This window comes from Trachypithecus francoisi, unplaced genomic scaffold (genome assembly GCF_009764315.1).
Source record: "Trachypithecus francoisi isolate TF-2019V2 unplaced genomic scaffold, Tfra_2.0 Lachesis_group7, whole genome shotgun sequence".
Classification (NCBI taxonomy): Eukaryota; Metazoa; Chordata; class Mammalia; order Primates; family Cercopithecidae; genus Trachypithecus; species Trachypithecus francoisi.
In genome coordinates this window covers 45,653,527-45,667,274 of record NW_022681472.1, presented here as the reverse complement: position 1 = coordinate 45,667,274, position 13,748 = coordinate 45,653,527, and the positions used below count along the sequence as shown (strand labels likewise).

Below are 13,748 nucleotides of genomic sequence, written 5' to 3'. Positions count from 1 at the left end.
AATCACTGTCTTCCACCCCCACATCCTGTCCCACTGGAAAGTCTTCAGGGACACTAACACACATGGAGCTGTCATCTCCTATGATAACAGTGTCTTCTGGAATCCCTCCTGAAGGGACTGCCTGAGACCGTTTTAAAGTTCTTTATATATATATATAATATATATATATATATAAAAGAAGGAGTGCATTCTAACGATAAAAAGTATAATATAGTAAATACATTAACCAGTAACATAGTCATTGTTATCATTATCAAGTATTATGTGTTGTACCTAATTGTATGTGCTACTGTGCTATACTTTTATATGATTGGCAACATGGGTTTGTTTACACCAACATCACCATAGACACCTAATGGGTTGCAGTGTGCTGTCAGTAGGTGATAGCAATTTTTCAGCTTCTTTATAATCTTATGGGACCAGCATCATATATTGCAGTCCATTGTTGATAGAAATATCATTATATGGTGTTGGCGACTGTAATTGAAAGTTTTATGTTCTAATAACTGTGTTTATAAAAATAAGTGACAGACCAGATTTGGCCTACAGGCTGTAGCTTGGCAACTCCTGTCTTGGGATAGTTTTTTTATTCCTTGCAAATGTACATGGATGACTGGAAAGAGTTGTTCAACTTATTTGTAACTGGTGAGATAAGTTTGAAATACATGTATTTGTATTGTATGATGTTGCCTATATTTGAATATCACTTGTAATTTTGAAGATACTTTATATGTGTCTACCTAGCTATTTAAATAGTTAATAGTTGTCCATAAAGATAGTTTTTCTATGGTTCTTTATCTGAAGAGGGGTTTTATTTTGTTTTTTTGAATGGAAGGGGTTCGCGCTTTTATATTATTTGTTATTTTCTATTTATAACAATATGTTTTTTTATTTTAAATATTACATAATGAAGTGTTCATATTAAGATACTTAAGATATCACTATATTAAACCATACTTATTTTAATTTTTGCTACACTCATATTGAGGCCAGATTTAACTTTTTCAAGAGAAATTGTTAAGGTTTTGGAAGTTGCTTGAATGACAGCCTGACCTTTTTTTTTTTTTTCTGTAAAATAAGAATAGCAATGGCAGTGTCTAATTTAACCATACTTTGTAAAAGTAAAAAGTGTGTAAAAGTATACTCTGTGCATGTGTGTTTAAAATATTTTTCTGGTAATCTAGAGTTCTGTTCTATTCTAGAGCCTGCCATCTGACTGAAATATAATCATATCAGTTCATTTACAGTGACCTGAATATCTTATATGTGACTTTATTCTGATTTTCCGTTTTTAATAAAAAAGTACTATAATAATATAATAATAAATAATAATGAAAGTACCATAATAATAGTGATTTTATGTGGGAATAATTAAACATTTTTAAACAAAACGGAAATTGCCTAGGATTATAACCTAGTTTAACTTATAATAGGCTATCCTAAGTTGGTATTCTTTGTGTGTTTGTCAGTCATCTATAGTAGAGCAACAATATGTGCTCTAGTGGGTGAAGAAGAGTAAGGTATCATCCTTTGCTTAGGTAATAAAGGAGTTGCTTTCTTGGGATGGTAAAATATATTCAGTATATTTTTGTCTAAAAATTATCTTTTAAAATTATATTACATTAGAACTATTTAACGATCTTTGTTTCTATATTAAAGTTGCTGTAAACTTGATTGTTTACCTTGCATTCATTTCTTTTTTACAGGGATTTGAGTGAAAGGCCGAAAGAAATCAAAGTCTCCAAAATGGAACAGAAAATCAGAATGCTTTCACAAGACGCACCCACTGTAAAGGAGTCCTGCAAAACAAGCTCCAATAATAATAGTATGGTATCAAATACTTTAGCTAAGATGAGAATCCCAAACTATCAGCTTTCACCAACTAAATTGCCAAGTATAAATAAAAGTAAAGATAGGCCTTCTCAGCAGCAGCAGACCAACTCCATCAGAAACTACTTTCAGCCGTCTACCAAAAAAAGGTCTGTTTTTGATAACTTCTCTCATGTCTCTGAAAAAAAAATATGAAAGTTTTTTTATCCTGTTGTAGAATGGTATTGTCTTTAGTCTGTTCTGATTAAGTATGCTTCTCCTGCTGCGGCTTTTTGACCCCTTTCCCTCTCAGAAATGTCCCTGATCTCCTTCACTAGAGCCACTAGACAGCTTCTCCTTTATCTCCTTCTATACGTGTACTTATGTATTGTTTTACTTGCCGCAATTCTCTTCAATAAAAACTAAGCTCCCATCTCAGTTCTAAAATCATATTTCTGCTGGTTTTCCTTGAGAACCGCTCTCACTCCCTCTAATACCATATTCCATCAATTATTTTCTCAATTTCCATATTTTGAATATATTGATCATCCTAGATTTTTTTCTTCTGTTTTCAAAAGTTCAATCTCACCTTTATTTTTGAAAACCTTCTCTTGACCTGGTTTCTTCCTCTAGCTACTACTGCCTTTTGTCTTGTACCATCCCTGTTAAGCTTCTCAGAAACGATGATGTTATTTCTCCCATTTCTGTATGAACTTTGGAGGACTTCTTTTCTTCCCCCTACTGCTCTTTATACTCTACCTTCAGGTTTTGAGACTTTATTACTGACCATCAACATATTTGGCCCTAACTTTTCCTTTAAGCTTTACTTCTTTTCTACAGGGGTTTTATGCTGTTTCCCCAGTAATAGACCTAAAAACTTTTTCTGTTCTCTCACCCAATGTGATTTCTTTTTTTTTTAGTAAAATAGCTTACATTGTTACAAGTTTTGACTCTTTATCCTCTGGCTCCTGAAATCACTGTTTTTGATTGTTATTTTCAGTGTCTATCAATCCCTCCATTTCCATCTATTGCCAGGTTCAAATTCTGACCACCTAAATTATTACAAAAACCTCTTGATTGGTTGGTTTGTCCAGTACCTTGGCATTAAATTAGTGTTAATAGAACATTGGGTTGACTATTCTAGTTCAACATGAATCCAATAAACTCGTGGGAACAGAGTCCCAGGTCTTTGTGTCCTCTATGGACTTAGTGCGTTTGCATAAAGTGTTTGGTATTTATTGAATGAATGATACAGTATTGTGTAGGAAACTTTTAGTGATATATTCACATAGCATTTGCAGTATACAGTCAGTACCGTATTGTAGATTTAGTCACTCTGACTTACTATCTTAAATCCATCTCTCATTAACCCATCAGGTTATATTCCCAGAGTAATTTTCCCTGCCCACAACCTCACTACATTATAAAGTAAGCTGCTGTCTCCTGGCAACATGTTCTTTGTATTTTTATATTTTTCTGCCTTTTCCTGTAATTTATCAACTAATGCAACTTATGCAGAGAAGATAGCAATCACCATACTGCTTTAGCCACAGGGTCCATCAGTTCTATCAAAACAGCAGAAATGTGAGTTCTGCACTGTTTTCAAAGGTCTATTTGTTGATTTCCAGTAATAGTGTTAATTAATAAAATCAAGAGTACATTGTGAACTAAATGAAGGGAGTGATGAATTTTGCCAAACTAAAAGATTACTTAGCTGTGTTCATTTTCTTGTTTTGTTTTCTTCTTTTTTTAAAAAAATCTAAGGGAAAGGGATGAAGAAAATCAAGAAATGTCTTCATGTAAATCAGCAAGAATAGAAATGTCTTGTTCTGTTTTAGAACAAACACAACCTGCTACACCCTCATTATGGAAAAATAAGGAGCAGCATCTATCTCAGAATGAGCCTGTGGACACAAACTCCGACGATAACTTATTTACAGATACAGATTTAAAATCCAGTGTGAAAAATTCTACCAGTAAATCTCATGCTTCAGAAAAGCTAGGATCAAATAAAAAAAGAGAAATGGATGATGTGGCCATAGAAGATGAAGTATTGGAACAGTTATTCAAGGACACAAAACCAGATTTAGAAACTGGTGTGAAAGTTCAAAAACAAGAGGAAGATGTCAATATTAGAAAAAGGCCAAGGATGGATATAGAAACAAATGAGACTTTCAGTGATGAAGCAGTACCAGAAAGTAACAAAATATCTGTAAGTAACATTTTAAATGAGAGGTATAGTACATAGAAGCTTAGAATGTTAACAGGTACTTTCGATTTTGTATTGACAGTATGAGCATCCATTAATGTTTTTAACACTCAGTACTATAGGAATTTGTAGGTTGATAAGGTGAATGGTAAATGTTAAAAGTATAGTGATTCTTCAGTAGTGTAAAATAAATGACCACAAATTAAACTTTTATAGAAGATTGTTTTAATAGATTTCCAAATTAGGCTATACTATTAGACATTTGGCTGTGATGATAAGTGTAGGAGATACTTCAGTATAAGAAACAGGCACAGAAAGATGAAGTTAGTAAAACTAAGTATCTACTCAATAAATTTTTAGGCTATAACATCACTAGGAATTTGCATTTTCTTTTTTTTTATTTTTTAAATTTTTTTATTTTTTATTTTTATTAAACTTTAAATTCTAGGGTACATGTGCATAACATGCAGGTTTGTTACATATGTATACTTGTGCCATGTTGGTGTGCTGCACCCATCAACTTGTCAGCACCCATCAACTCGTCATTTACATCAGGTATAACTCCCAATGCAATCCCTCCCCCCTCCCCCCTCCCCGTGATAGGCCCCGGTGTGTGATGTTCCCCTTCCCGAGTCCAAGTGATCTCATTGTTCAGTTCCCACCTATGAGTGAGAACTGCATTTTCATTTAGGTTTTTTAATGTCCTTGTCTATTTTCATGAATGTTGATAATTTGTCTTACCTATTTTGATCTATGAAAACACCTCAGATTATTTTCTTTTTTATAAACATCTGTAAGTTGATCTGGCTGTAGATTTGTTAGCTCTTTAGATGAGAGCACAGACCTGATGAAGTAAAACTTTAATATTCTGATCTCCAACATGGTTTCATTAACTCCACTCATTCATGGCTGTGGTAATCCTCTCCTATAACACCTGCACAATAAGGACAGGAATAGGCGAAAGGATAGGATTAAGTGAATGGTAGTTATAGTTTATTAGCTAAGCAGTTGAGAACCTAGAGTTTATCAAGGACCTTATAAATCTGTAACTACTCCTCAAAAAACAGAACGTTATGTCCTATTTGGCCTGTATATTGTTATCTTCGTATAGGCAAGGGTATCCCCATTATTCGTTAGTTCTTCTAAGTGATCCTAAATGCCCTTCTGTGGACCAGCTGCATTGAAGTCAGCTGGTAAGCTTTTTGAAAATATAGATTCCCAGACCAGAGCCCCAGAGATTTTCATTCAGTATATCTGATTTTCCTTCCCAGGATAAGTTCCCTCATTGTGTTAGCTAAGAATTCCTTTGATATTTTTAAAAATTCTAAAATTAGTGGCTTCCATAAGATAGAATCTTTTTTCCTCTATAAAAGTAGCCTGGAAGTAGATAATCAGAGCTGCTTTCCATGGTATTAATTTACTAGGTGTCTGTCTTTCCGCTCTTTGAGAGGATGCCTCCAACCATCAAGTCTGCTTTCCAGGGAGGAAGAATGTGATGATGAGGGGACAGGGTAAAGGCCTTTCCAGGTGAATTCCTGCCTGTTTTCTAAGGAGCTTTCTCAGAAACCCAACTTAATAACTGTTGTTATTGGCCAGAATTGGATATAATTTAGCCACTTTCTATCCTCAATCTAGAAGAGTCTGGAAATGTTTTAAACTTGGCACATTGCTGTCCTTGATAAAGAGTTATATTTAAGGAAGAAAGAGAGAATGAATGTTGAATTATCAGATTCCATTTTGCAGCCAGAGTGAGAAGTTCAGAGACAGAGGTTTTTTTTTTATTGTGAAGGATTTAAGACTGCTTTCATTTCACAGAAGCACTAAGTGAAACAAGAGATTTATATGTTCTATAAGTCACTTCTGTATCAATTTCTACTATGGTGGAGAGCTAGGTAAAATAGTTTAATGTGACATTTGTTGAAATCCAAGACATTTGCTAAGTTTAATACATTTACATATGTTTGTAAAGCTATCTTTATTCTGTTGCATTATGGATTTACATTATTACTTTAGTTCCAGACTGTTTCAGAATCTGTATTCAGTTACTTAATATTACAGGTAAGTGCTTAGAAAGTTAGGCACTTTCTACATTACTTTGGCCACAGCTTTGGAAATGCATTTCCCTTGCTGTGCTCTTTTCTCCTCTGATTTTCTCTGACATGTTCTTATTTTCTTTAGTCTTCTTGTCGTAGTACGTACTTTAATCTTTTTTTGTTTTTTTTGAGACGGGGTCTCATTCTGTAGCCCAGACTGGAGTGCAGTGGCTGCACTCCGCTTGCTGTAAGCTCCGCCTCCTGGGTTCACGCCATTCTCCTGTCTCAGCCTCCCTAGTAGCTGGGACTACGGGTGCCCGCCACCACGCCCGGCTACTTTTTTGTATTTTTAGTAAAGACAGCGTTTCACCGTGTTAGCCAGGATGGTCTCAATCTCCTGACCTCGTGATCCGCCCACCTTGGCCTCCCAAGGTGACTTTAATCTTTTTTTAAGTAGCTACCCCCACCCCCCTTTTTTTCCCTTAAATTCCATCCCAGATTAGTCCACTGCTACGATGCCACAAATCTGTCTGGAAGTGGTTGTAGTTTTAGTTTGTAACGGCTCTCTTTGGCTCATCCTGGATCACTGCTAATTAATTTTCCTGAAGACCTATTTTCACTGCACATTCTTCCAGGGCTTATGTCACTCAGGGCACTGGGCGTTAGAGCACAGACAGGGAAAGACAAGAACTGAGCACTATACACCCTTGACATGGGAGCCATCAGTCTTTCATAGACCAGAACTTTCATTTAATATGTAAGGTTTATATGAGGTATAATGATATCAGGAAATATAATTATTTTATTTTTCCCTGTGATTCTATAGCATAATTCCATTTTTCCTTTATTTTACTGTTTCAGAATTCATGACATTCTAAATGAAAATTACAGTACAAAATATGTTGTAGTAGGCTTTTGGAGAGGGAATAGCAGTTTAATTGCAGTATCTGTAATTGAGATACAGTTGGCCATCTGTATCCATGGGTCCCACATCCTCTGATTTTATCAACCTGTGATTGAAAGTATTTGGGAAAGAAAATGCGTCTGTACATGTGGAAACTTTTAAAAAATTATTATTTCCTACATAACAACTATTTACATAGCACTTACATTGTATTAGGTATTATAAGTATTCTAGACATGATTTAAAGTATATGAGAGGATGTGCCTAGGTTATATGCAAAATTTATGCTATTTTTTATCAGGGACTTGAACATCCCTGGATTTTGGTGTCCATGGGAAGTCATGGAACCAGTTCCCCAGGGATACCACGGGGTTAACTACTACAAGTTACATCACTGTATTCCAGCACTATAATATTTTTAGTAAGAATCTGTAATAGGTACAAAAGTGTTTCTGTTTTCAATGTAAGGTTATTTTAAAAAACTGTTTATTTTGAGATAATTGTTCACATGCAGTGAACCCTTTACCTAATTTCCCCTGATTGTTACAGCTTGCATAACTATAGCACAGTATCAACCAGGAAATTGACACTGATAAAATCCATCAACCTTACTCAATGTGGGTTTGTTTTAAATTATTTTATTTGTGTTATTTTAAGAATTTGTCTGAAAGTCCTTGTTAATTTCATGGATTAAAGGAATTGGTGCTTAATTTTTTTAGCTACAGAAGTGACCGTCAAGAGAAATACTTCTTAATCCTTTAATTATTATTTTTTTTTTTTTTTTGCAACTTTTTGAAGGCAAAAAATGTGATACTTCTCTTTGGTATTGGAATCCTTAGCTATATTTCAGAAAGGCACTTTCCAAAAGATGTTGATGGTAGAACTGTCATTTCTCTATTTTTGGATGTAAAGTTAGATTATAGCATGTCTGTAAGATTTCCTATCAGCTGAAATGGAAAACTATTAGCTTAATATTCCTGCTAGGACTTTATCCTTATATGAATGATAGCTATGCATAGATAACTGTGTCTTGGCCTTACTTTCAGTTTCACAGTCTCCATAAAATGCAAAACTGACTCAAGATCCTTAACATTCTTCTCCTTAACAGCATCCCCTATATCTATAGTATATTTCCTCTTCACTTCATTCCACCCTCCTATCTCAAGTTCAGCATTTTTATATAGCGTCTTTTCAATACTCATTAGTAAATTCTTAAAACTATAGCATTTTCCAGTATCCTGTAGTAATAGCTACCACTTATTGGATACCTTTATTATGTTTACAGCAACCCTACAATGCAGTAGTTAAATACACCTATTGAACACATGTGGAAACTGACAGTGGGAGTTATTAAGTAACTTGCCAAGGTCACATAGCTAGGTTTGACAACTGAGACTTAAACACAGGTCTGCCATGCGCTTTTGACTGTTACTTTTGTCAGCTTTCACTGTGTAATGCACTCAGTTATTCCATTACTGTAGGCATTGGGCATCTACTATGAAAGGCAGTTTGAGAAGAGAAGTTTGATAGGCATTGAGGTAGAATCCCCAAGACTTGGTGATTTGCTTATATGGGAAATAAATAGATAGGAAAGGATAAAAGATAATTTCCAAGCTTATAGTCTGAGTATCTAGGTAGGTTTTATGATTCTTTGAGTTGGAAAATCAAAACTTCTTCAGGAGGAAGAGCAACTTTGAGAGAGTAGGGCAGGATGGGGAGAAGGTGCATAAAGGGAGTTTGTATTCATGAATAAAGGGACTAAAATGTTCTGATTGTGTTAACAACTTTCTGTAAATGTTATGTGAAAGTACTCAGCCTAAGTAAAATGGCATGTGATAGGCCTGAAACATACATTTAATCCTATTGATTACAGTATCCTCTTTACTCTTTAGGCAAGCACAAAGTACATTTGTTTTTCTGCCCTTTCCAACTTCCTTTTTAAAACTTTCATGACTTACTGCTGTATTACTGAAAATGTGATGTAAAATGTTATGTCCCCCACTTTGCATCCAAGAGAATTGTATCTCAAGTTAAGCGTTTTTCGTTACCCATTTATGTAATAGTTTCGTCCAGAACATGATCTAGACATGTTAATGTGAAAGATACTGTGACTATATACAAGGCAGTCTTCACTTTTATTCCAAATATCTTAAACAGTTGAAGTACCTGTTTCTTCTTTAAGTGTGATTTAAGATACTATTGTAAACTTGAATTCTTTTAAAATGTTTCTTTTCTGATTATAAAAGTAATACACGATCATACAGACATGTATAAAATAAAACAAACTGACAGTTTGTTGATAATCCTACCATCTACAGACAACCATGGTTAATATTTTAGTATTTTCTCTTTACATTTTATTTTGCAAACTGTTAGTGCAATTTTGTAGTCATTTTTAATTTACTTATAATCATTTTCCCATACTGTTAAATATTCTCTAAGCATGTGATTTATATGGATTTAGATTGCTTCCAATTCTTTGCCCTGATACTACAGTATCTCTTTCAACATAAATTTTCATTTCATAATTTCTCTTGGAAAGCAGTTGAAAGCCAAATGCCTGGTTATACATAACATGAATATCTCTTAAGTTTTTAGAAAGGAACCATTTAACACTTCATTTTATTCAAAAGGTCAAGAAGTGATAGAAAGGTATCATTTTATAACTCCTATGAACAGTATTTTTTATTTTATTTCTTTAGCAAGAAAATGAAATTGGGAAGAAACGTGAACTCAAGGAAGGATCACTATGGTCAACTAAAGAAGAAGTATCTGTGAGAAACGTTTTGTTAATTTTTTACGTATTTGGCTTACAGAGACTGTCATCTCATCAATTTTTGTCATTTTACATTCTTTGGATTATTTCTCTTTCTTAATTTTGGCTTACTTCATGATTGTGCCTGGAAATGGATCGATCATATTATTATTACTATTTCTTTTATTTATTTATTTATTTGTTTATTTATTTTGAGACGGAATTTTGCTCTTGTTGCCCAGGCTAGAGTGCAAAAGTGTGATCTCGGCTCACTGCAACCTCTACCTCCCGAGTTCAAGCTATTCTGCTTCAGCCTCCCAAGTAGCTAGGACTACAGGCATGTGCTACCACGCCCGGCTTATTTTGTACTTTTAGTAGAAATGGGGTTTCTCCATGTTGGTCAGGCTGGTCTCGAACTCCTGACCTCAGGTGATCCACCTGCCTTGGCCTCTCAAAGTGCTGAGATTACAGGCGTGAACCACCATGCCCGGCCTGGATCAATCATATTATAACCATGATGCAGTGAAGAGTATAGAGAGAATACTATAGGTATTATACTAAGGGTATAATTCCCTGCCTTCTACTCCTTAGATATGTGGCCTTGAACAAGTCATTTTCACATTTAAGAACCTCAAATACTCTATAAAATGAGGTTGATGCTTTTCTAGCAGAATTTATATCAGATAGAGTAATGGGTGGGAAATATTTGTAAACTCTAAAAGTTTAGGCTGTTCTTAATAATGTGCTGTTTACATTCTGTCACTATCAGATGAACCTTCTGACTTTCCCCATTTTTTTTCCTTTTTGACTGCTTTTATCTTAGACCTATTAGCAACTTGCATATTAATTACATAGTTACAGCAGTTAAAAGAACTAAGATGTCAACCTTAAGCAGCTGTAACAATGTTGATGTGTAACTGACTAGTTAATAGTAAATGACATGAAGCCAAGAATCTCATCCAGCAATTGAAAGATAACAGGAAGGACTCTTCAGGCGAATTTAACAGCCATTAATCTTGAATTAAAAATGGCTTGTCATTTAATGAGATAGTATGTCCAGAATTAATGATTGACTTTTTTGAGATGTTAAGAGTAATAAAAAATACAAACTATTGACAATCCCAAAAGTTTAAGAAAAGTAGATGAGGACCTGTAGAACAGGATATATTATAATCTCAGTGTACAATTTTAATGAAAAGCAGACAATGCTGAGATTTTATGTCAATAAAATATAGATCTGGAGGTAAATTATTTACTGAGATGATATTTATTAGAACTAACTACTAGGTTAAAAATACTTCACAGTTTTTAGCCTTCTATCACAGATGAGTATAAATGTGTCCAAAGTTATAGCATTTGAGTAAGTAATTTTCTGATTTTGAATTAGATATGATTTGATTCCAAATACAAAGTTCAGGTATGAGAAATAAAACATTTTTACTATTTTTTCAGGTATTTGAACTTTTTTCTATAGATTCCCAAATGACAAGTGACTTTTCTTTGTTATTTCTTCTCTTTCTTACCTATCCATCTTAACCCCATTTAAGAACAATGACAAACTTCAGGATGATAGTGAGATGCTTCCAAGAAAGCTGTTATTGACTGAATTTAGATCACTGGTGATTGAAAACTCTACTTCCAGAAATCCATCTGGCATAAATGATGATTATGGTCAACTTAACAATTTCAAGAAATTCAAAAAGGTAGGTATTTCAGCTGTATCACAACAGGTCAGTGTTTGAAATGTTTTTAGAGACACCAATGATGCTAAACGAAAATAAAAGCAGTTTATGTTGAAAACTGATATTATTTCTTCTGCTTAAAATGCTTAAAAATATTCTTCTAGAAAGGTCATGAACTTACAGTTAATGAATATATTGAACACCTAGAATGAAACAGATTTCATCAAGATTGAATTCTTTACAGGTTGCTGTTTACCTGGTTTTCTCTCCTTATTAGCAGAAAGTTTTTGTTGATAATCACAGGATCTTCTCTGTTAGTCTAATATTGGTCTACAACTACCCAAAGAGGATCTTTAGCTCAGGACTTTATGAAGATTAAAATGTATTTAAAATAACTGAGCATATTTAATAATTCAAACTGTAGTCTATATTTACATATAAAACACAATGTAAATATGTATGCTGAGTACCATCATCAGACCTGAGTTTCTGCTCATTAAGGAACTGATACTTATTTTTTCGGTAATGGTTAAAAAAAGACTTCTATCCAGTAGGTATTCTTTTGTTGTCTTACATTTGCTTCTTGCTCCAGACCTACTTCTCACTGCTAGCTTTTACTTACCCATTTGATCAGAGTACAGTAATTACTCAAAAGTAATTTTTGTGGAAAACTGCTTTCCTCTATAACATGATCTTGTCATGACTGTGAAGTGGTAGAGGTTTTTCTCTCTACTGTGAGCATTTACTATTAACATTTCACAGTTAAATTACTTTTCTACCTACTATAATAGTATCTAAAGGGTTCTGAACTCCATTTGATGGGAAGAATCTCTTCTACTTAGAGCTGAAGATGGAAATATCTTCCACTTAAATGGCACCACGATACCTTTTTTTTAACACCCACTTTTTCTCACCCTGTATCTGAGGCTGATGAGTAGCACAAAGGCATTCTTACTACATGGTTACTTCATGTTTAATATTGTGTTACAAGATCTCATAAAATTCAAAATACTTTTTTTATAGTTTTACAAAGAAACAGCAGTAATGTTTACTATTGGCACAGAGTGGTGTATTAACAACTGAAGAAGTATGAAGTAATATAAATTTCTGGAAAGTGGTTTGGAAATACTTAAAATGCTTAAACTGCTATCCTTAACCAAGTAATCTGTTCTGAAACTATAGAAGAAATCCAATCCAAAATTTCTATAGGAAGATGTTTAACTGGATTGATATTAGTGCAGGAATTTGTCTGAGTTCTTTACATCTCTGAGTCATGCTAGGCTTGGTGGATGACACCTGTAATGCCAGCACTTTGGGAGGCCAAGGCAGGTGGATGACTTGAGCCCCAGGAGTTTGAGACCAGCCTGGGCAATATGGTGAAACCCTATCTCTACAAAAAAATATAAAAATTAGCTAGGCATGGTGATGTGTGCCTGTAGTCCCAGGTACTCAGGAGGCTGAAGTTGGAGGATCGTTTGAGCTCAGGAGGCGGAGGTTGCAGTGAGCCAAGATTACACCACTGTGCTGGGCCAGGTATCAGAGCCCCAGCACTGGGAAGTGGTCAACTCACGGGCTGCTAAAAAGAAGTTACCGACAACAGTATAGATTTGGAAAAGGAAAGTTTATTAGAAAGGAAGAATGCTGCAGAAAAATGCAGAGCGGCGCCTTAGCGAGAGGAGTGAGCACACTGTGGCAGATTGTCCTTAGGAGCATTTATGGACCTTAAGGTGGGAACTTGGGATTGTAAAATGAGTTTCAGCATGGCATTCCAGAGATGTATAAAAATTTTAGTTACTTTTAAAAGTTGAAAGAGGCCTGGAATCAGAAGCCAACTTTAGATACTGGGGAAGTTTGATTACCTCTAGATTCCCCACATAAGGAGTTTTGCCTCCAGTTAGCCTGTTTGATGGTCACCAGTTGGTCTTTTTTCCCTTCTAAATTGCTCAGAGAAGTTTTGTCTCTGGGGCCTTTTCAGTGGTCACCAGGTGATTTTCTGTCTCCTCACACTGCACTCTCCAGCCTAGGTGACAGAGTGAGACCCTGTCTCAAACAACCCTCCTAATCAATGACATGGTGCTTTTTAAACTTTTAAAATACTGCTTAGGGGTGAAAATAAATTTAAGATTCTCTTTCTACTTCATATATCGGAATTTTAAAAGCATGTTACAAATATTAAGGAACTGTTACTATTAACAATGGTATTAACTAATAAGTATTAACAATGATCTTGATAGGCATTTTCACATGGAATTTGCTTTTCTTAAAGCACCTCTTTACTTGTAAACAATTAAAATATTAATTGAAAGTGTAAATTGTTGGCATCCCCAACATCTCCTGCTAGGACTCAGTGAACTGG

At 34.6% G+C, this 13,748-nt stretch overlaps 1 protein-coding gene across 3 annotated transcripts in view; it reads left to right on the top strand.

Annotated features, from left to right (window-relative positions):
- NBN (nibrin) overlaps window positions 1-13,748 on the top strand; it is a 53,248-nt gene that overhangs the window by 28,945 nt on the left and 10,555 nt on the right. For all 3 annotated transcript variants that reach the window (XM_033203383.1, XM_033203382.1, XM_033203384.1), the window contains exons 10-13: window positions 1,707-1,979; window positions 3,574-4,021; window positions 9,658-9,729; window positions 11,258-11,413. In XM_033203383.1, coding sequence (XP_033059274.1) covers window positions 1,707-1,979; window positions 3,574-4,021; window positions 9,658-9,729; window positions 11,258-11,413 — 949 coding nt within the window. The remainder of the gene's footprint in view (window positions 1-1,706; window positions 1,980-3,573; window positions 4,022-9,657; window positions 9,730-11,257; window positions 11,414-13,748) is intronic.